The sequence below is a fragment of the Accipiter gentilis genome, chromosome 14 (genome assembly GCF_929443795.1).
Source record: "Accipiter gentilis chromosome 14, bAccGen1.1, whole genome shotgun sequence".
In the NCBI taxonomy this organism is placed as follows: domain Eukaryota; kingdom Metazoa; phylum Chordata; class Aves; order Accipitriformes; family Accipitridae; genus Astur; species Astur gentilis.
The window spans coordinates 23,691,437-23,714,336 of record NC_064893.1 but is presented as its reverse complement, the minus strand read 5'-3'; the positions used below and the strand labels follow the sequence as shown (position 1 = coordinate 23,714,336).

The window sequence follows — 22,900 nt, the reverse complement described above, 5'->3', positions numbered from 1 at the left end:
GCTAAAGACAGCAGCACATAGCTTTATGTTTTTATAACGCTTCAATTTGCAGTGGGCCCTTTCTGTGCCTGTACCAGTGCCAACAACAACACATACTGGTGTTTGAGGACAATCAACGAGACCCACAACTTCCTGTTTTGTGAATTTGCTACTGGATTTTTGGAGTATTTTGACCTCAATACTGATCCATATCAGGTACCTGATCATAAAACAGCTCTAGAAATACATCATTGTTCCTTATTGATGAGAATCTGAAATAGTGCAGTATTCGTGCAGGATGTAGATAAGGCCTAAATCATTTCACATAATTTGATTTGGCTTCTTCCCTGTTATAAATAAACCACATGTATTCCATATATGAAAAATACCAAACTACAGAGCAGTAGCTACTAACAAGAACCCCTGTTTATTGCAGCTAATTAATGCAGTGAATACGCTAGATAGAGACGTTCTCAATCAACTGCACGTCCAGCTCATGGAACTAAGAAGCTGCAAAGGGTATAAACAGTGCAATCCAAGAACTAGGAACATGGATCTGGGTAAGTGCCTCTCCTATTTATTACACTCAAAAACTCCCCAAAAGAAATGGGGCTCTTACCGTTAGGAAACTTTTATCAGTCAAAAGGATTTTAGTATTTATTTACACTAGTAATGCCCTGCTGACACTGATGGCTGCATGCTCAAATTTTTGTCTTTGTTCAATTTGTGTTATATAGTGTTTCTTAAATGAAGAATGATACTTATATAGTATAGTGATGAGTATTGCTGAGATGCAGGGGAAGGAGATGAGGACGGAACAAAAGTGGTGAAAGATGGAAAGAATACTCTAATAGCCACTACCAAGCTTATAGAACAATTCAAGTTGGAAGGGACTTCTGGATCTAGTTCAGATTTCTGCTCAATGCAGGGTCAGCTCTGAGGTCAGACCAGGTTACTCAGGGCTTTATCCAGTTCCATCCTGAAAACCTCAAAGTATGGAGACTGCACAACCTCTGTGGGCAACCAGTTTGGCAGTTGAGTTTCAGCATTCCAACTGAATGCTTGATTTTTAGCAACATTTCTTCAGAGAGACAGTGCAGTCCATGCAACCTTGTGGTAAACTGGCTTAAAAACAACTTAAGCACTAGCCTCCTTTTTGAAGTTAAAGCTGATCAGCTTTCCCTGTGTTAGTGCAAGGTAGTAGTGAAATAACAGCACATCTAGGGGGTTCCATTATGCTACCAAAAGATGTGCTCTTGTAACTATGGATTTAAATTCCAAAAAGCAAAATGGGCCTTTACTCTGGTTCTAGGTTAGTTTCATCATTTCCTATGCCCTAAATATTCTCCAGGTCTACTCAGTGGATCTGTTTTTTATAGTGCTTGTGATTTTTTTTTTTTCTTTGTTATGGTTAATGATGATAGCAAACCAAAAGGTACAGTTACTTGTATTTCTTATTTTTAAATTGCATTTCTTATACCCCTTAGTACAATTAAGTTGACGTAAGAAATGCTATTTTAAAAAATGTATAGCCTTCAGAGCTTGAAGATGCCCACCCCAAAAATACTGTTACCTACCTGAGTCCACCAAAGCCCAAAATAGTATTTTGGGTCTTATTTAGTATATGCACCACACAGAGCTGTACATTTTGAAATCAACAGGTTTCGGCATTTAAATACATCACTGAAGGACATTTACAGAAAAGTTTCAAAGATATGTATCCCAATTTACAATCTATTTTACCTAGAATAAGGGATTAAATACAAAAATAACAGCTCCAGTTAACATGTATGGTAATATTTGGCAATAGATGTTAATCTGTTAATATTCTTAGGTCCTTTTTAAAATTGTGCCTTACCTGATACCTTATTCTGTTGCAGGCAATGGTTAGTAACATTGTTAATTTTTCTTCATCTAGGACTTAAAGATGGAAGCTACGAGCAGTACAGGTACATTTAAAAAACCCAAAAGTTAAATTATTATTCTTAAGTACTACCTTCATGCTAAAGGAGTTAGTGTGGGATTGGGAAGCCACGTGGACAGACGCTGCCTGGAATGGCGTTTGCAATATCTTTCCACCCCAGTTACTTTGAAACACTGGACCTATTTCTATTTCAATATTACAGCATTTTCTAATCTTTGTAGTCAAAATTCAGGCTAAACTCTTCTTCTTCCTCATCTTTCAGACTGTAGTGCTGGTGTTTTTCTTGGTGATGGTTAACTTTTTTCTCCTTTTGCTGCTTGAAAATTAGGCAGTTTCAGCGTCGAAAGTGGCCAGATGTGAAGAGACCATCATCTGCCAAGTCACTGTGAGTTGGGAGCAGTTTACAATAAGCATTAGCTTTTACTTACCTTTCTTTCCTTCACTTCTCCTTTTGCATGCAGCACCTTTTTTAACATCATCATCTAGTCTCATGGAATGCTTGAGTGGGAAGTCCTCTAAATTATGCAAGAAATGTGATACTGCCATCATTACAGGGAACTACTGCTGTACAAAACCTCTTGGTAAATGTTTTCTGGGAATCTAAGCACATTAAGGTCAAGGCAATTTCAAACTCAAGCAAAAGTGGATGCTCAGTTGAAGAAACCAGTTAAGGTTAACTCCCATTAAAAATTAGAGACCATTATGTTGGTTTTGTCTAAATCTAAACTTGTAGCAGCTACCTAGTGGTCTCTCACACCATCCAGAAAGAACAAAACTGATTGTAATTTCTCAGAGTAGAGAAAGTATCATGTATTTTCTTGCTACTTATCTGACCGCAGTCTCACGTGTTGTGAGCAAAAAAAGCACGTTAGAACACAGAGTAGACTGCAAGAGATCTGTACATTTTATTCTGACATACTAAAATCTAAAACTGCTTTTTGCTTACTTAACTGCTGTTTAAAACTTGAAGATGATATTCAGTTCTCAACTTGCCAGAGCCCAAAGGTGAGATACAAATTTAGAGACATGAAAAATAGTTACCTTTGCCATGTCATTTACTGTCTCTGAATCTCCCCTTAAAAAGGTTGAGACTTCAGCTCATTAAAAATCATAAGGTGGTCTCAAATTGTGCAGTGAAAAAAAATGTACAAGTACCTTAACAGGCACAGTCTAGCATTCTCAACTCACCCAAGAGGATTTGCAGTTGAATTGATCCCCGACTGGCTTTAGAACCAAAATGAAGCTAGAATTAATGAGATAGAAGTTTTGGACAGGTTGAAGTTTCAAATGTAGTTGGATTGTTTCTGTGATATACCTGCTATATTTTTATAGGTAGTCCACAGTGTTTAAATTGTTTTTTCCTGCATGGAACCATTAAAAATATCTAATTACTTCCTACTAGAATGTTATATACTAAATCACGTTTGTTTTATTTTTAAAGAGGACAACTGTGGGAAGGATGGGAGGGCTAATCTCCCCCAACTGCTGCACCTCCATGAGGATACAAACTGGCCAGAACTTGAATTCATGTACAGACTAAATGAAAATGTTGTATGACTTCAGAAAGGATTATGTTAGCCTGAAGGACTGGATAAACTTTGAGGCTGAAATAGCTAGAATGTTTGCACTGGTGAGTGAATTAAATAGATGCAGTGAAATTACGGGAAACGCTGCCAGAAATACAGGTCTCTCAAATCCACTGTTGTACCTGCTTTTTGCTTTGGATTATACCTCACCTGCTTCACAAGGCATTTTACTTCAAGAAGACACCACTAATGCTGATCCAGGAATTGACAGAAGAGGAAATACAGCCGCATCCCAAAGAGGATTGCCATCCCGGGGGCAAAGTGTATGCAAAGACAGCAAAAGTAAACTTAAAGCATTTTTCAACAGTTGTCATGAGAAAAACTTCTGTAACTCTAAAGCAAGATTTAGAAATCATGGAGGCTTTTGCTTCTAATGGGGTAAAGGTAATGGTGGAAAAGAACTTCTAAGAGATTTAGGAACTGAAGTGAACAGCATTGAGTATTCTCAACACCATCATATTTCTGAAACTTCCTCTGAGGATACGTTTTAGTTCTATGTCTACTTGTCCATCCTATTGAGACCTCTAGGAAAATTAGAGAAAATCTTGACTAACAAGATGCCAGATTTTTGGAGGGGTTGTGTAAATATTGATCAATATACTGTTCGAAAATAAATTCCTTCAGGTTGTGAAGAATTTTGTTAATAAAAAGAGTGGAATGCCCACACACCATTTCTCAAAATGCTACTTAATGTTGCATAGTACATTTCAGAATCTATCCATTTTTACAAGTACTGAAAAATTTCAGTAAATGTACATCTTAAATTTTAATGAAATCAGATTTGTATGAAGTTTTTTTATGTGGTAATATTATATTGTATGTTCAAAACCAAAACAATTCCTTTGAGAAAGCAGCACTTGCTTAGTAGTGTAACTTTTACATTTATTTTTAAAAAAGGCAAGAAGTTCAATACTTGTAGCCAATAAAGAATAACCTAGTTATAGTTTAGTCTACGCAAAAATAGATGTTCTGAATGACAGTTACTGTTTAAAGGCTTTTAAAGGGAAAAAACCACGTCATTTTACTAAAGGAAGCACAGTGTACAGAGTCTATTTGAGTATTTTCATAAAGACGTTATTAAATACATTGTAGTACAGGCACTAGCAGTGATATTTGTACTTATAATTTTTTTCATGTTAATCTGCTACCTGTTTAAAAGGCACATGCAGGAAGGAGCTCATGTGACAGACTCAACCAACTGTGGCCTTCACTCTTAACAAGAGGTACTTCTTTTCAAAACACAGACCTAACTTGCACTTCTAGAAACACAGTGTAAAAATACATCATGGAAATTATTTTGATACCCTGCCTGGTTTTGCACATTAGGAAATTCAAGTGGAATTACTTCACAAGTGATACAGATTTCTGGTACCACACCCCCATACTCAAAAAATATACCTGAATTTAAGAACCAAGGAAAAAAAAACCACTCGAAAAGTGGCAGTGGGGTTGTTCATTGTACGTGCTATGTAGTAAAATGAGGCTTGAGCTTGTATTTTTATCACATGTGAGTCAAATATACTTCCCAAAATTTTCTTGCGAGTTTTTTTTAATTATGGAAGTAATATATGATTGTCTGTCTTAATCTAGTCATAGATTTTGTTTATAACCTGTTACAGATTTCATGGATTATCAGAAACATCTGCTAGATGATGAGATCCTGGATCAATACAAATAAGTAAAAAATACTGAATTTAAACTCACCAATAGAAACATGTTTTTTGCTGCTTTCCAGAGAAAAGTGTTAGCTGTCTACCATTCCCAGTGAGTATGTAGAAAGAATACTAGGTTAGATTAAAAAAAAAATTGCACTTACCTTTTTTTTGTGTTCAGCCTATTATAGTCTTTGACAAGATGAGAGTGTGACTGTCAAAATCCTGCATGGCCAGTGCTACTGCTCCTGTTACATACCAGTCGGAAGCTTGAAAAGATACCATGTCCCTTTATAGAAAATATTGAGCTGTGGGACTTGTATGTGACACAAGAAGCAGCTGTTATTTTATGAAAGGTAGGTCGTTGCTAAGTTATGGGGAAAGCTATCACCTCTTCTCCTTTCAGCTCTGCTAAAGACTGCTATTTTAAGTTTAAAAAGACATAAATGCCACTTGATGTTAATGCAACTTTAGTTGATAAATGGGTCTCATAGGTGGAAGGTCTAAGTTGTTACTCCCTTAGCTTTTATGGCCAACTAGGAAAAAATTTAAATCAGTTGCTAGACATAGCTTTCCTCAATAATAGCACTGGATTTTTCTCTTGACTTTTCCAGGATACAGTTGTCAGCCTCAAGGTATTGGACAGCTAATACACTGTGTCACCAAGTTCTGATTTTAAATAGAAACCTTTATTTACATTATTATTAACATCCAAACACAAAAATCAGAAGAGCAGTAATACCTTACAACCAACTCTTATAAATCAGTCCCCATGATTTTTCTGTTTTGCAAAATAAAGATGAAGATATTTCAAGCAATACTTACAATGTAAACTAAACTTAAATGCAATTCTCAATACTGTATGCCTTCTCCTGAGAATTTTTTAAAATATTGCTCTCAGAATTACATGGTTTCATACTTGCTGTATCATTCTGTCATCTGGTAGTCTGCACATAAATTCTAAAATAAAATGTGTGCTAATTGGTACAACATTCAAATAGTTCTTGTCTTATGACTGAAAAATGGTCCTGATTTTCTAATTTTAAAAGCAGTATTTTAGGCCAAGATTGGAAAAAAATACTACATGTGAATTTTATAAAAACATGGTTTCTGTGATCAAAAGAGCAAGAGACATGTAGCAAAATGACGCTCATTATGCAGCAGTGATCAGAGGTGGTTATACTAGCTAATTTTTCTCTTACTGTTGAAAAATGTTACACTGTTTTTACAAACATTCAGAAAAATCTGCTGCTATAGAATCAAAACAGAATTGGTGGAGATATTAAATGTCAGCAAATTTCAAGATCTGTTTTATTTACTGCAGTAGGTAAGATTTTCAAACTGGATGTAGTATTTATGATCAATGCTGCCAAGAAAGATGTCATCAATGCATTTTAAAAATGCCCCCCTTCCCCCCCTTAATCAAGTGTAAACTAAAAATCTTTGGATTCAGCAAAAAAGTAGGTACTGGAAAGCTCCAACATTCTAAACACGGATGAGAAAATGATGATCCTTTATAACATCAGTCAGGTACCAGTTATACATAGATGTATAAATAGAATCACTAATTTAAAAAAAATTAAAAGGGCACAATGTATAAAGTAGTATATAGTCTAAGAGCTCACCTAATGAAAGCGATCAGGGTTTGTAGTTTCCATCAATATAATGAACAACTACAAAATATAAAGATTGTTCTACTCTGATTTGATATAAAAAGCAAGGGATTGTTGCCTTTCAACTTCAGTAGGCACCACTTACTCAACAAATAGATATGTTCTAAGAAATAAAAGAGAAGATAAAAGTTCCTTAGGCTTTTAAAAGTTTTGCATTAAAAAACACACATGAATTGGACTGAGGGTTTCAAATAAATACTACCACTATATACTCAGTATTAATTGCAGAGACAGGATTGCATAAAGTAGATTGATTGAATCTACATTCCCTTTGGAACACAACTGGCTGTATGCTAAGGATGAACTTTTGGAGAATATTTCTAGTTATTTCTATTAAAATGGAAGATCACTTAATATTCTGAACAAAAAAAACAGCTCTTGCTTACAGTACCAAGAAGAAGCAATCAAAAACACAGATTTGATTTTTTTTTTTACTCACTTGGAGAAGTCAGTTTTCCATTACACAGTGAACAACAGAACAAAAGCACCACACATCTTAAGCATTCCTGGGTCATCCCTTATGGAAGTTTAGAGGTTTGACTCATTGTAACTGCCTGAAACTGGAAAAACTGCAAAGGGCTTTTCATTTCAAGGAACCGGGGCAGGGGAGGGGGGGACACGGGTGGAACCAACAACCCTATCAGCAAATAATATGAATGAATTTGTAACCAGACTTAATTACTGATATGAGAGAAACCTGCTTAGAAAATACATTCATTTCTATTAGAACAATGCAATGAGGTGCAGACATTTGGTTAAAGTGTGGCTTAATATCCTTAAAGGTTTCTGGATGTCATGTAACAACAAATATTTTGCAACAGACAAACTTTTTTGAAGAACATTTAGAATTCATTAAAACTGACCAAAAAAGACACGATCCAGATTCATCAACTGAAAAGGCAACATATTATAGAAAGACATGACCATCATGACAAGTCATAACATCTTACAATGCAGAGCCTTTTTGTCAAATTGCCTTATGTAAAAAGAAATGTAACAAAGTGCTCACAGGTGGAGAAAGCATTTCACAACTGGTCTTTTATAAAAAGCTATATGTTAAAGATGTAAAAATAAAGGATGTGTTGAAGACCAAAGAAGAGAAAGATGTGGGCAAAGTCACCCAGCTTCAAAGTCATTAAAGTTAATTAAAAAAAAAAAAAAAAATTCTATTTGGACCTCAACTACACTGAGTTTACAGAAATCAATTTTGTTAAATATTTAGCTTCACAAACTCTGCAAAAATGAGTTAGTGACCTACAAAAGTCATATATATAATACATTATCTTAAAGATCATATTTACAAAATTTATTCACAAAAAGACTGCAAAATTCTGATTCAGACTGCAGTGCCTTGCCTTGAGTTTTCTGAAGTTATTTTCAAAAAGGTGAAGGATTATTGCTCTAATTTCCATACACAGAAAACATTACATTATGCAGTCTTTTCAAATAATTCTTAAGAGATTGTGTTTGAGAAGGAACATGAGTACACCCTACCTTCATATTAAGTCTTTATCAAAGATATTGCATTAATCCATTATATAGTCTTTTATAAAGTGCACTCAGCTGCACATCAATATGTAAATATTAGTCACAATTGTGTTTAAATAATTTAAATTTATTATCCTCTCTTTTTACCCCTTGGCTTCAATGGACAGGATTTTGGACTAGTATGTGCCAATTCATTTTGCACTGCTACTTTGCTTGGGAAATCCTGACTCTGGGGGTAAGAGATTAAAAGCAGCATTTATATTCAGGAATTAATATAAAAGAGTCAAGGCTAGGAACTACATTCTCTGTCAGATATTGTTACTAGAGAAATCAGAAAATTCTTACCACCATGACTTCTCCAGGCACTTTTGTCTGCCTGTAGTTCAAGGGCTTTGGATAGCTACAGTAAATAGATAAGGTATACCAGGAGTCTACCCATCATATCTACTAAAATGCCATTGCCAAATTCACATTTCTAGAGGCAGAGCGCCAAAAATATTTATGGCCTTTTCTGTACACCACAATATACAGTAATACAGAGACTGCTTCTGCTAAAATGTATTTCTGTTTGTTGTGGGCTTTTGTTTGTTTGTTCTTTTTTTTCCTCTGAATGAAGCAACATAGGACAGTACAGTGATGAACAGGAAAAATCAGTTATTTCCATAAGGCCAGTACTAGTTGCCATGAAGAATGCGTAGCTTTCCTTTATAATACTAGTGCACCATTAATACAGCACATTCTTGTTTGAAGATGTGGTTCTAGGCATCAGCAGTATTTCTGTTAAAGAAAAGCAAAAACTAATATCAGAGAAAATAAAAAATACCTTTGGTGAAAAAAAGTGGTCAACATACTGCATTTTGAAGAGGTAAGTACAGACAGTCAATTTCTCAATTTCTAAGCAGAAGAATAGCATTTTAGTGCTCTGCTTTGAAGATAAATTTGTAGAAAAGAAATGCTGTCCCAGAATTTCCTAAACACATTATTTGGGTATCTTCACTGTATGATGTGTGGGTTTGGAAAATCGGACATTTGACCTTCATTTTCCTCTCTTTATAAAAGGCACTTGTTATATCAAGGTCCTTCGGTACCTTACTTTATGCCCCAGAAGTCCTCAGATTATTTTGACCGCTTCCTTAGGTACCTTAAACAAAATTTCGTTAGGTACTTTCTACTTGAATAAATTTAGCTTATCTCAATATTACATTGCCCATCCCTTGGTATTTTATGGAAAGATTACAGCAAAAATACATTTAGTATTTCAGCCTTCTGTGCAGTGCCTGTTATTAGCTCACTCTTCCCTTAAATAAGGGGCCTAATTTTCCATAGTTTCTTGCTACGCATACACAAACTATTCTAAAGTACTATAATGATAAGTATCATCATCAGCTTCTGCCAGAAGGATACTGTGCTACCAGGATTCTTGGTCCGACTCATGAGAGCTACTATATATAATCTTTTACGTCCGCTGAAAATGCTTTTCACAATCTCCATGTTTTGCTCTCTGGGGTTTCTCAAGGCTCGGAAGTATTTAAGCATCCTTTGTGCAGTTTAAGCCTTGATCCTACCTACGATACTTCAAAGTCAACAGCTAATCACAGCATACGGCTTGGGTTCATCATGGATTTGATTTAAGTATCATCAAAAACAAGGTATCTCTTGGGACATGCAAATGGTACGTCCACAGATGTAAATACAAACAAAACAGGATAACTGAGAACAGGATTGTGCCAGAAGAATGGCTTGAAGCAAATTGTACTCAATGGGAAAAGTGTCAACAGATCTTTTCATCGATCTTTATGTACAACTTACCTGGTCTGGACCCATAGGCATCCCTGACATAGGCATTGTATTAATATTCATCTGTCCAATATGGCCACTGCTGCCATTCATGTGCATCATACTGTAGGCTGCTGGATTACCTTGATGACTGAACTGCTGCTGTGGGAAAGAACTGAAGCACAAAAGGACAAATAAAATTACCTTCCAAGGAGTTTACACATTCATATATTGCCTTCTCTGCACCAGCTGTCAACACATTAAAGAGAAGAACTACGTAGTCACCAGAAGCATAAAACTATTTTTACATTTACTTGTTTCTACCCAATATCTGTTTAATGTAGAAACAGAAATTTCCCTCCCAAAAGGAATTTTGAATTTATAGATACGCCCAGAACTATGTGTATGCACTTCCTGTTGTCCTTTTTGAAGGCTTCTGTTACGGCTGTACATTTTAATACTATTCTGAATTTTTGTATTTCCCCCAGGTTATTTTTTCAATATTCAAAGACTGAATGTTGCTTCCAGTTACAAAGACTGCAGAGGTCCAATATGAATGAACGGAGCTTAGCGTAAGATACATTTAATCAGTCTATTTCCTAAACCAGAGCAGGATCAAGGACAATACAGACACTAGAGATATAATTATTTTTCCCTCTTCTAAATCTGCCTACTACAAGCTATTTAACATAGCTTCTGCTTTTGACAAAATGAAAGACAATTTTTGAGCTACAGGTTATAACTGAGAAGTTCACCTGCTCCTGGCCATGCTTCCCGACGGCCAGCCCTTCATCTCAGGGGACTGGTACATTGTTGCTGTCTGAGGATGCTGCATCATAGGATTCTGCGAGGGTCCAATTCTTGATGACATCATTGGGTTCGGAGGGCTTGACACTCTGCTAAATGCAGGATCAGCTTGTTGGCTTATTCCTTAAAAGACAAAGGACAGACAATATACTTCAGTTATCATCACCTAGCACTTCTAGTTTATCTTCTTGCAATGATGGGAATGGAAAAAGTCATCCTTTTTTTCTAGCAGTATTTTTCAGAATGATTGGTATTTAGGTAGTTTGGTTTAATAATAAATGAAGAAAGGGAAAAGAACACCAGACAGACAAAAAAAAAGTTAGTACTAGTACCATAATTAGGTGGATAGGGAAATTGCTGTGGAGGAACTTGAGCCATTGGAGGGCCTGTCAAAGCACTATCCATGCTTCCTGAGGCAGTCACGTTTGGTGGTGGACTGAAGGCCTGAGGTTGCTGTTGCTGCTGCATCATCATTGCCATCCTCTGTTGTCTAAAATGATGACTTATTAGCTCCCTGTTACGCTGAGCCACCATTTGAGCATTAAGAAAACCTTGCTGCTATCCCCCAAGGAAAAGAAAAATCATATTAGAAAACATTTTTCCAAATGAAATCATGTCAATCAAACCACCTACACTCTTTAAGACCCAGCATATCCATTACTAGAACAGAAAATTAAGAAAACCCACAGCCAGTACAAAAATCATCAAAATATCAGACAAAGGTTTCCATTAAGTTGTCATTAGTGCTAAACAAATGATAAAGTAGATTATCTATCATATCCTACATGGGAGAGAGTATTGGCACACTGTATTGATAGCATGACCTAATGAACAGATCCCTCTGAAATCTTACTTATAAGAGAGGTAAAAACCCCATATATTTTAATTGTACAGAGGAAGAAACAAGACAAAAAGGAATGCTATGGAACCATGAAAGAAGGTCCAAATTCTGAACAGATGTGTAAAAGATATGTCTATTTAGAAATTACTGTTTCAGATGGCTAGTATAATAATTACTTACCTGTGATCCCACCTGTGGCTGCATAACTGGTCTCATCACTGAGGTGTTACCACTGACTGGATTTTCCATTTTCATTTCAAGCGCTTGACGGGTCTGATTCATAAACTTGGAAAAAGACATTTTAGCACTATTAGCTTGAAAATACCAGTATCTGAACAAAGTAATGGCAACTCCTTCAAAAAACATTCCTTACAAACCTCTTGAATCCATAAAGTGCAATGGGTTTCATGTACCTGAAAGTACCAAACTATTTGGTTAAGCAGCTTCAACAAACACAAAAACCCTCCAAACAATGTAATGCTAACTGGCTTTATTATTTTTTTTTTTTACCTTCTCTCGAAATTAGTGCTTCTTAAGAATAAATATGTAGCAGACTACATGTTTGTTCCAAATCATGTTTAGGCAGAAGAGTATAACCATTAGCTTTGCTTAAAATGATAAAATTCTGTCTCCTTCCTTCTCCATCACAAAAACCCAAAGGCATACAGAACAACCAAGAGAGAACACAGTATTTCCTAAGGATTAAACTTCGCCATTCCATGTCACACAGCACTATCTTAGTTTTCTGAGTTTTATTTGTACATTGTATTTCATATCAAGACTGCATTTTCACATGGGGAATTCAAAGCTGAAATCATGCAGCAATTAAGCAGTGCTTTCAACCCAGTGTCAAGATCTACATGGCTGTTATTTATTCTCTCACATTTCATGCTAAGAAAATACCTCAAATTGCATCAATTCAATAAATGGAAAGCAAACCCGTATTTCAGTAAGCCCAAATGGTTAGTTAGAAAACACAATCAAAAAGAAGTAAAATTTGATTTTCAGGAGAAATGCAGATGCCCATTTAATGGTATCAGTGACATTCAGAAAAAATACTAGATCTTAACAGAGATAAAGAGATCGTCCAAAGCTACATAGTACAAGAGTACTGTTTTAAGTAGCAATAATGTTGTGTGCTGCAGGAACCAATCCAATCTGTAGCTAAGGAGGCTGATGAAGGAGAAACACTTGTCCTAATAAAGGTTGTTTCACTCCTTCAGCCATTAAGTTCTCAGTGTGAAAAGCACTGTCAAAACAAAAGACCCGTCCTTTCAAACATCTGCTGTATGTCCATTTTCATATTCGTGAAGCAACACAATTCAGTGTGCACCTTATTCCATTCCAAAGTAAGAAGAAAGTGTAAACACAGGAGCAAAAGATTACCTGCTGCCCCTGAAGCCTCTGCTGGAGCTGCATGCGGAGCTGCTTTGGTGTATTGCTTCGAGGTCTCATCACATTTGCTCTAGGATGCATACTCTGAAGTGGAAAATTGCTCTGTTGGCTCATCTGATTCATCACTGAATTAAAGGATGGCTGTTGTCCCTGAATGTTACTAAAACCTCCTGGCATTGCTGCCCCTTGCCCTTGATAGGGCTGACCATATAACGAAGGCTTCTGGTCAATCATAACGGAAGATTCCTGACCTTGAAATGAATCTTGTTTGGGTTCCAAAGCTTGTCCCTTCAACAGATACAAAAGTGTTTTCACTAGCAGTATATTCTTTACATAGGCATCCCTAAAGAAACAATAAAGCTAACACAGCATACAACAACCAATAGTTTCTTGGGTAGAACATAGCACGGACAGATTACTATTAGTTTGGTCTCCAGACAAATAAAACAGCAAAAGTTACTATTAATAATTTTTTTTTTTAAATCACTTCTGCTGCACACTGCTTACATAGGCAGGCCAGTATCTTTATTCAAGCCGTTCCATGCTTTTAAACTGCTATTTGTACAAATGATAGTGTGATTTTGGGGTTTGTAGCAAGTTCCAAATTATTCATAGATTTTCTTTTTCCTATTCACTAGCATGCAAACTCAGCCTGGAACTGGAGGAGATGGAAATGTCCTACTCACTAACACATCACTGCCAGCCAACTATTTCACAAGCCAAGCTCAGCTGACAATAGTTATACTAAAGAAACCCACCACAATTCTCTGCTTATAGAATTATAATGATTTACACCCAACACTCCCCCCTCCCCATATACCAAGGCATATTACAATACACTTAGATAAGAAGATGCCGTTTTATATTTTTGTAATGCACAAGAACTTTAATCAATACTGAGCTTCTCCCATGAAAATCACTACTTGCTGTAGATGCTTCCAAAGGCAGATGTAGGAAAATTGAGAAAAGGAATTGAGGAGACACAGTGAGTGAGGAGGCCCTCTTCACTTTCTTTTCAAGTAACAAAATAATACAGGTTTTTGGAAAATAAATGGACAAAATCTCTGTTTACTTACTTGGTTTACAAGATCAGGAATTCCTAATGCTCTGTCAATTTCTTCCAGACCTGTGACATCTGTATTACTCAGCAGTGTGTGCAGCTGATCCAAAAGTGCCCTTTCATCATTCTGGCCTTCCATATTTGGTGCCGGACATAAGAGGTCATCCAAAGAGTTTCTAACTAACTGTCTATAAATATAAAAAGATTACAACAACTATGGACTATGAAGGCATATACATAGTTTTTATATAATATATTGACCTGGAGATGATTAGGTACAATAATCACCTAGAAGACTGAAGTAGTTAAGTTCTTAAGTCCCAAATTTAGGTCCTAAAATGTCCAGTCAACTGCCATTTATCCTTAAACACACATAAATTCTGTTTACTTCTGGTTTCTGCATGTGCCACAGAGACATGATTTCAGATTTTCCCACCTCTCTCTATTCCTCCCAGCTCAAGGACTGATTTTGTTTGCAATGGCTTTTGTGGAGCTGGGTTAAAAGGCACCCAGTGTCATACCATGAGAAAAGAGCAGCAGAAATGGAAATAGATTTAGACTCCAATCTGTTATCCCCACTGTATATGCTACATTAATTTTTTTCCAGGCCTTAAATTCTTCTGATAAACAGTGAACAGTTGTATTTAAACTTATCTTAAAACCTTCCCGAATTCTACCTGTTTTGTGAACCCCGTGATGCTTGCTCCATGGATAGCATGTTGTCAGGCCATGATCCTGGTTGATTAGATGGTCCTGGCTGTCCATACGGATTCCCCCCCATGCCAATGTTTATCTCATTTGGCCCTGCGAGGTAAAACATTTGTGGTTTTTTTTTTAAAAACAAAAGATGTCATCTTGCTCTCCCAATATTCACATAAAGCATTGTGGAGGATCACACAAATTGTCAAGCAACTTCATGAGCTTTCCATTAGCATGTTTTAAAGCGTACACGTACATAAACTCACACTCAAAATAATTTCAGAAATATAACAGACCACAGATTTAAATGAGAGTGATCTAAAGCTGCTATCCTCTTGGAGCAGAATTGCTATTTCTAATCCTTAAGCCCCTAAAAAAAGGAACTTGACAGATACAGCAACTTTACATCCAAAACAAGGGAATTTTCTGGCTAATGAAATGTGGGTACTAGCAATACACATTTTCATAGTGATTTCAACAACATTTGGCATTTTAAATTCCAAAACAGGTGAAAATCAAGAGAAACAGAAGGTACATACTAGCATTTTGCTCTTTGGGAGTATGGCCTTCCTTCTACCTATTCGGACATATACAGCACTACATAGGAGAGTTTGTGTCATCCCATTATTTCCCACTATTTGTAGGAATCACCTAGCAATAATGATTTCTAGGAAGCTAAGCTGAGGAATTCTCAGTCAGGACTGCACAAATTTCTTCCTGATTTAGCCTTATATCCACATGCCACATTGAAACAGTAAGTCTGTCAAAGAGAACTGGTAACAGCCCTGGTAGCCCTTCCATGATAAAAAAGGAATGCCACTGTCTCTTTCAGCCCTTTCTGGGCATGCCAGCATTGGCACATTAGACAGGACAATTTCAGATCTAGGCTAAACCTTTGTTAGAGATATAGAACAGAAAAAATCCACAGGTTTTAACACTCTCTTAATATTTTAGATATGCAGGTTATTTTCTCCCATGCAAACATGAATACTTAAAAGAGAACCTGTATTTGCAACGTGGTTTTATATGAAATTTGGATACTCCATGTGAGAAGAATTTTGAAATACTTAACGAAAAGCTTTAAAAAACCCTTATTACCAAGAAGTTATCAGCAAAAACCCCATCTATGTCAAGTACCATGAATTAAATTAATCAGAATACTAATATCTTCAAATATAATCACAGATGGCATTTAGTTCCTGGAATTTAGCAGAGTAGTACTGCACTAAAGAAATACACAGAAATTATCCCCCAAAACTCTGGAGACTCAGTATGAATTATCTGTGTATGAAACACACAGATATCACCAGAAGAAAACAAAAAGAGCACCAAAAAGTCATCAGATGTCCCAGTCAGGGAACAATAACAGTCTTTACCTCAAAAAGCTTTTGGATGAAAAGCTAGTGTTCTACCAAAACTGAAAAGATCCTGATGATGAATGCTTACAAAGAAACTAGTGAGATTGTGCTAAGTAGGACAATAAAAAGTAAAGAACTTACTCATGTGCATCATTTGCTGTTGTAGCATTGGTCTTGTACCAGGTATGCTATTAGAGCGAACAGGCAGCCCAGACATAGAGCCACCCACCGTGGGTCTGGGAAGGGATGCACTAAACTCAGGTCCTGCTCTCAACATTGAAGCAGAACTTGGAGGTTCCAATCTATTCACCTTCGAGTTTGGCAAACCCCAGTCTCCTGACTGATGCTGATTCATCACAACATTTCTGTTGGGAGCACTCGCTATGATGAAGAGCAGAAAATACAATAATTTTTCATTTAGAATACATCACATATTTTGGTTTTAGAATTATTCTTAAGGGGTTTGGTTTGGTTTTACCAACAAGGACACCTGCCAAAGACAGAGCAATTCACTGAACTCCTCCAAAAGCATCTAAAGCTTACCATGCCAAGCTCTAAATCATCAAACAACTATATTAATCTAAATATATTTAAAAATATTAATGACTGACTGCCATCATGACCTGTTCTTGCTTCTGTATATCAAAAACATATGTTAAATTCAAAAATTGAAACAGTAAAAAATAACTCAATTACTAAACAAAAGTAAAGTACTGGTAATAATACACAGACAATAAACAGTTATGTTCTAGTAATTTTAGCTAGGGCTAATAATTTAAAAGTATTTATATGCTGATGGTAAAATTAATATTAATTAACGTTAAGGTTTCATCTAAACAAAATTCATACTATAAGCTTGCAACCTCTTTTACATAAAATCTTTTTCTTTTACAGTGAGATCTATTTGTACACAATCAACAAACCCAGATTTGCTCCAAAATTTTCCTGGTTTTCAAGCATTCTTGGACTTCCACCCATCAAGTTTTGCTTTTGTAACATGGAGAACGCATTGACATTCCTCACTGGAGCACTTGAGCCCACAGGACTGTCTAAAGACATGGCTCTGTTGAAAGGTGGGCGGGTAGTCTGCACAGACTGGGGACTCCTCATACCTGTTAAAGAATTAAAAGATGCATACAACTGTACATTTTACATAGAAAGTACCATTAATAACTTAAATAAGTAAGTCTGATCTATTTATGAGCACATACACTTGGCCTTAAAGAAGCCGAGAACAGTTATTTTGCTTATGTTCTCACTACACAAATCCCATTTTGAGTACATAGTTAGGACCTTTTACAGGAAAAGCCAAATGCAGTTCCCTTTGGCCCTAGACATAAAAAGGTTCTGTAATGAACTATGTTTCTAACATTTTGAAACACACTAGTATTACAGACTCCTTGATATATGTGAGTAGACTGCCCAGCCTTTGGATAACTCTGACATGGAGACAGAAACAAGTCAAATGGTTCTGTTTGGAACAGGTTGAATCCAGACACAGGGTGCTCCTGAGCACAGTGTACTGCGTGGACTAATTAACCAGAAATCACTGTGCTCCACAGCCAGTAGTGTCAGTGGCCTTACATGTTCTTGTACCGGTTTTTACATTTTTCATGATCCACATGTCACCTCCTTAGGTTACCTCAGCAATCTATTGCCCTATATAATCAAGAGATGACCAATGTTATAAAAGGAAGTGACAAGTGCAATGACGCTAGTCTATTAGCAAGGTTATCTTTCCCTCCTACTCAGCTTCCTATTAAGGAAGGGCATTCCTTTCAATGTTGAGGAGGAATACTGATTAGAATTTGCAGGCCACAAGATGTTATTGCATAGAATAAGTGAGAAATCAAAAGCTTGCCACCGATCCCATATTATTTCCCTAGTCATCTGTAAGGAACAAAAATTGTCCATTTTAATTTACAACTCACAAAACATTTTTCCTGATGTCTTGTCTCTGAGAAATCTGTGTTAGACAAATCCAGAAGAAACCATAAAATAAGGAACTGAAGGTAATGTTATTCATTGTGTATATAGTAGATGAGTGCTGTCAAGACAGCTAATAGTGTACATAATAGTCTATGAAAGCATAATTAGCCATTTTGCGTTACATTTGTCCTTGAAGATATAGGAGGTAAAGAAAGTATTCTCTAAGGATTTGAGGATGCATTATGTTTACATCAGGTAAGAATAAAAACCTAGTTTTAAAACCAAAGTGATATTACATGAAATTCCTTACCCAATAGGGCGTTTCCTTGAAATAAAGCTTGCTTTGTTCCAAGGTTATTTCCATTTGCAGACATAGCATTATTGTAAAACTCTGAACTACTCAGATCTCCTAGAATTGCATCCAAATTATCCAAGTCTCCACTCATCTGAAAAAGATGCAGTAAAATACCAAGGTTATTTACTGTCATAGCGCTATCCTTCAGCTTTCATTTAGCTCCTCGCTAATCTTAAAAGATATAATTGGGAGACAAATGTTTTAGTTCACTGACAGTACCTTGGGCTATCTCTCAATTTCCAAAGAACTTCCGATATTGTTTAGCTACATTTTTTTTTAGAGTATTTTGCTTGGCTAATTTTGAGGATTAGGAGAAACTGGAAGTACACATAAATAAAATGAAAAGCACCTTTGAATATAAATATTTCAGTCATCACAAAGATAAACACACTAATGAGAGCAAACAACGTCAAGAATGTGTACCATTCAGTGATAAATAATGTGTCATACATGAAATGCCTAACTTGATCACTGGTAAACACAACAATCCATGAAAAGCATCCACAGATTTTTCTGGTCAATTAGAGCCCTAACCTTCTTTAAAAAGGTGTCTTTAAATCAGATGCAGTTTTAACAGAAAAAGAATTGCATATATAGTGAATTCATATCTCTGATTATGTTAATTAGATCTCAGGAGCACGTACTGAAACAACACATTGGATACTATTACACAGTTTTAGTGACTTTTCTGTAAGTGGTACTCAAAAAAATATTACAAGGTGTTTCATTTATAGTCTGCCGTTAGCAAATATAAAAATTGTGCAGCAGTTTTTTATTTACATAGTTATTACTGACTTGGGAAATCCAAGTTCTAAGACATCAACATGTTTTCAGCAAACTCTGCCATACTGACCAGTATTATTTACTTTGAAGCAGTTCCAAATGTGACTTAGGAACTAAATACAAAAGGAATATTATCTACTGCTGCTTTCAGGAGAGTTGTTCCATGGTGATATAGTTTGCTATATCATGACATTTCTTGGAATTTCAACTCTAGAAACAGTGAAACAAATAAATATACATATATTTATTTGAATGCTGAATATATATGTATTTGGAACAACATTTTCCCTCATTGAAGGAAAAAAAAGAGTGCGAAAATCAATGAAGGAAATCAAACCAATCTATAGCTATTTTAAGTATTATACATTTTTGTGTATTGTTTATATTTTCAAAAGGAAATCATGTTTTACCTTTTGCTATTGTATTGCCAAATTATTACAGAGGCAGTTACAGCTCCACTTCCTAATAAGCCATAAAAATAAACATGTGCTATGTGAAACAGCAGATGCTAAAGATCTGATTTGAAGGAATAATTCGTAAATATGCGCTACCTTAATCATACCATACCTTAAAATTAACATTAGTCCAAGACTTCAGTACAGCACATTTGGTTATATACATATCCTGTAGTTCTCTTTGTTTGTGCTTTTTCAGTTACAATAATACCCGAGCATATAGCTTCACACCATTTGCACAGAGCTTTCTTAGAAATGTTTACACATGCATACTAAAATCCCTGTTCTATATTTAGCCATTCACTGTAATAAGAAATCATTGGTTTGTTCACTACCATCATTTTTCATTATACTGTACCTCTTCTGCTGGTTCCGTTTTTATTTTCATCTCTTTTTCTTGACTAGAAGTAGGAATTGTAGAACTACTGCATTGTCCCATTTTACTATCCACACTTTCTACTTTAGGCTTCAGCTCTTTGGACAGCGGGTCCTTAACATCATCTTTATCTAACAGATATCTTAGTAAAGCATTGTTTTCCTTCTTCTTTGGGCTCAGTTGTTCCTGTTTGACATTGCCTTCTCCACAGGGCGTTGTGTTACTAGCATCATGATACGTGTCTTTACCAGTAGCTTCAGCTGTGATCTTGGCTACCTCTGCAGGAGAATTGCCATTCTGCAACAATTTATGTAAAATCCTATGCTTCTCTTGCAGGAGTGACCCATGCATGTTTGAGGAAGAAGATACCCCTCCAGATGTTGATGAGGAAACTCCTGAAGGACTGGTAACATTGGTAGAAGATTCTTTACAATTTGAGTCTAAAGGTGAGTTTGATGCTGTAGAATGTCCCCTTTCATCCGAGGAGCATGTGAGTAGCTGAAGCAGTTTTTTATGCCCTTTGCTTTCAGATGGTGCTCTCTGACTTTCAGATGCCTCCAGATTTCCCTCTTTACTATCTTTTTCACTAAGGAGATCCCTGCTGTTTGACTGGCAGATGGAACTTTCCACTTGGTTTTGTTCACAATACAAACCAGAAGGGCTTTTGGAGTCCTGGGTACTCGTTTTACTTTGCTGAGCTATGCTCATGTTTGGGGAATTATCCAATTTTGGACCCGGTGAAGAAAGTGTTGATAAAAGGGAAGTTCCAACACCTTCACTAATGGCTTGAAGAGCACTAAGAGAACTGCTAGAGAAAGTGCTGTTGCTGGTGTTGCTGGCAGATCCCATTGGAGAGTGCATACCTGTATCACATGAGAGAGATCAAACTTATTAGATTACAGTAGAGTACTTGTCTGTATCTACTTTTCCTTTGGATTATGTGTGACTGCCACACTGAGTTAATTATTTTAAAATAATTTTTTTCCATGAAATTAGGTATACTACATTTAAGTAACACATACAAGGTCATATAGAACTGTTAAAAAGGATGAAAGATGGAATTCAGATAGAAGTGAGAAAAGATGGCCAAAAAAAAAAAAAAAAAAAGGCTCTTATAGCAAAAATAAAATACCTGTAACTGGAGAAAACTGGTGTGAACTCATTTTTGGACTCCCTCGATTCCTAGGAGATATCATTAGATTCTGTTGGTTGGAAGTTAAACCAGGACTGCCATGCGGTGGGCTACTTATATTTAACCCATAACTGTTGTTCTGGTAAGTAGAGGACTGCATTCCGGATCCAGAGTTCACTGGTCCCATATTACCAGGGCCTCCATATCGAGTGCTGCTGAGCTGACCCACTGCATTGGGATCTCCCATACCATAGTTCCTGTTCTGCATTGGCATGCCTTGACCAGGTGACATGTTCATAAGACCACCAACAGAATTTGTGTTTCCAGCCACAGGTGTTCTGATGTTTTGCCCAACTGAATTAGGATTTGGCCGATATCCATTTTGTTCTCTGTAAGTTCAACAACATCCCCAGAAATCCCAAGAAAACAAATTAAAACCTTATTTGGAATCAAGTGCTACAAAAACAGAAGAACATTATTAAATAATTTTCCAAATTTTTTTTTTTTTCAAAAAGAGCAGTGAGATTCAAGCTTCCACAAAAGCAGTACTAAGCCATGCCACTCATCTATTCATTATAGAAGCAGTTGGTCCTTTAGGTGATTTGAGTTATAAGCACATACAGTATCACCCCTTCAAAAGGCTTTCATCAACAGTCATTAGTCAGATTTATCAGTTTAAACATCTTCCTTCTTCCACTCCCTTCCTGACTCAATGCATGACACCATTCTACTGCGCACACTAATGATGCCCTGAACAATCTCAGCTACTCATTTTTCAGCATCTGCAGGCACTTTAATGCCAGAAGCAGACAGATTCCCTCCAGAGTGGCATTTCAATTATTCTTGCAATCAACAAGAACAGGTCACAGGAAGTGCTATTTAAGGTACATTTAACTTTTGAGTCATCAATGATGCATCTGAGGGGGGGTTGGTTGTCTTTTTAATTGGTCTGCAATTAAAAAGAGTAAGATACAGCATGTAACTGAGCATTTCTATTTTCAGTGTTTCATCATTATAAATGTTAACCCAAAAGAATAATGAATGCATAATACAAGCTCCATGCAGGTAGTGAGGATAAACCTCTCTTTTGACTGTGATTGTCATTCTACCACACAATTATGTTGGAAGTGTCAGTGTTAGGTTGACACATTTATTTGTATGCTGCGCAACGCTGCTTTCCAAGTAACTCCCCCTCTGTTTGAGTTTTAATCAGATAAAATATTTTGGTATACTATTTTTCTGAGGTATCTTCAAGGTCAGATATATTTTTAAAAGCTATGACACTTAAATGACAAACAGATACCATTGATTTCACCTTTGAAGAAAGTGGGTAGAGACAAATCCATGGCGGTCATTAGTTACAGGATTTCGAAATAGTTTACTCTTTGTTTGCGCTGTCACTATAGTACCATCCGCTAAAGAAAACCGATACAATGGTGTTTCAGCATGACCTTGTGTATAAGCTGTAAAGGAAATACACAAATATAGTTCATATTTTAAAACCCAACAATTATTAATATGCACTGTACAGATTCTTAACACCCTTCATTTGCTGAAGACTTTAAAATAAATAAATAAATGACACACCCAGGATAGATATTCAGAAAAAGGAAGTATTCCACATTTTCTCCT

General features: G+C 36.2%; 2 protein-coding genes across 16 annotated transcripts in view; one reads left to right on the top strand and one right to left on the bottom strand.

Annotated features, from left to right (window-relative positions):
• SULF2 (sulfatase 2) overlaps positions 1-5,859 on the top strand; it is a 165,360-nt gene extending 159,501 nt beyond the window's left edge. For all 7 annotated transcript variants that reach the window (XM_049816415.1, XM_049816414.1, XM_049816417.1 and 4 more), the window contains 5 exons: positions 53-195; positions 416-539; positions 1,898-1,928; positions 2,232-2,288; positions 3,345-5,859. In XM_049816415.1, the coding sequence (XP_049672372.1) occupies positions 53-195; positions 416-539; positions 1,898-1,928; positions 2,232-2,288; positions 3,345-3,375 (386 nt within the window). In that variant the 3' untranslated portion in view covers positions 3,376-5,859. The remainder of the gene's footprint in view (positions 1-52; positions 196-415; positions 540-1,897; positions 1,929-2,231; positions 2,289-3,344) is intronic.
• A 16-nt stretch (positions 5,860-5,875) lies between these two features.
• The window catches only part of NCOA3 (nuclear receptor coactivator 3), an 88,354-nt gene continuing 71,329 nt past the window's right edge, over positions 5,876-22,900 (bottom strand). For 7 of the 9 annotated variants that reach the window (XM_049816407.1, XM_049816405.1, XM_049816408.1 and 4 more), the window contains 14 exons: positions 22,584-22,731; positions 21,269-21,657; positions 20,119-20,999; positions 18,478-18,613; positions 17,162-17,350; positions 16,380-16,619; positions 14,859-14,985; positions 14,198-14,369; positions 13,113-13,409; positions 11,907-12,011; positions 11,218-11,443; positions 10,834-11,008; positions 10,112-10,253; positions 5,877-9,079 (listed from right to left, as the gene is read on the bottom strand). In XM_049816407.1, coding sequence (XP_049672364.1) covers positions 9,068-9,079; positions 10,112-10,253; positions 10,834-11,008; positions 11,218-11,443; positions 11,907-12,011; positions 13,113-13,409; positions 14,198-14,369; positions 14,859-14,985; positions 16,380-16,619; positions 17,162-17,350; positions 18,478-18,613; positions 20,119-20,999; positions 21,269-21,657; positions 22,584-22,731 — 3,239 coding nt within the window. In that variant the 3' untranslated portion in view covers positions 5,877-9,067. Of the gene's footprint in view, positions 9,080-10,111; positions 10,254-10,833; positions 11,009-11,217; positions 11,444-11,906; positions 12,012-13,112; positions 13,410-14,197; positions 14,370-14,858; positions 14,986-16,379; positions 16,620-17,161; positions 17,351-18,477; positions 18,614-20,118; positions 21,000-21,268; positions 21,658-22,583; positions 22,732-22,900 lie in introns of all 9 variants that reach the window. The other 2 variants (XM_049816409.1, XM_049816410.1) reach the window with 2 other exon arrangements.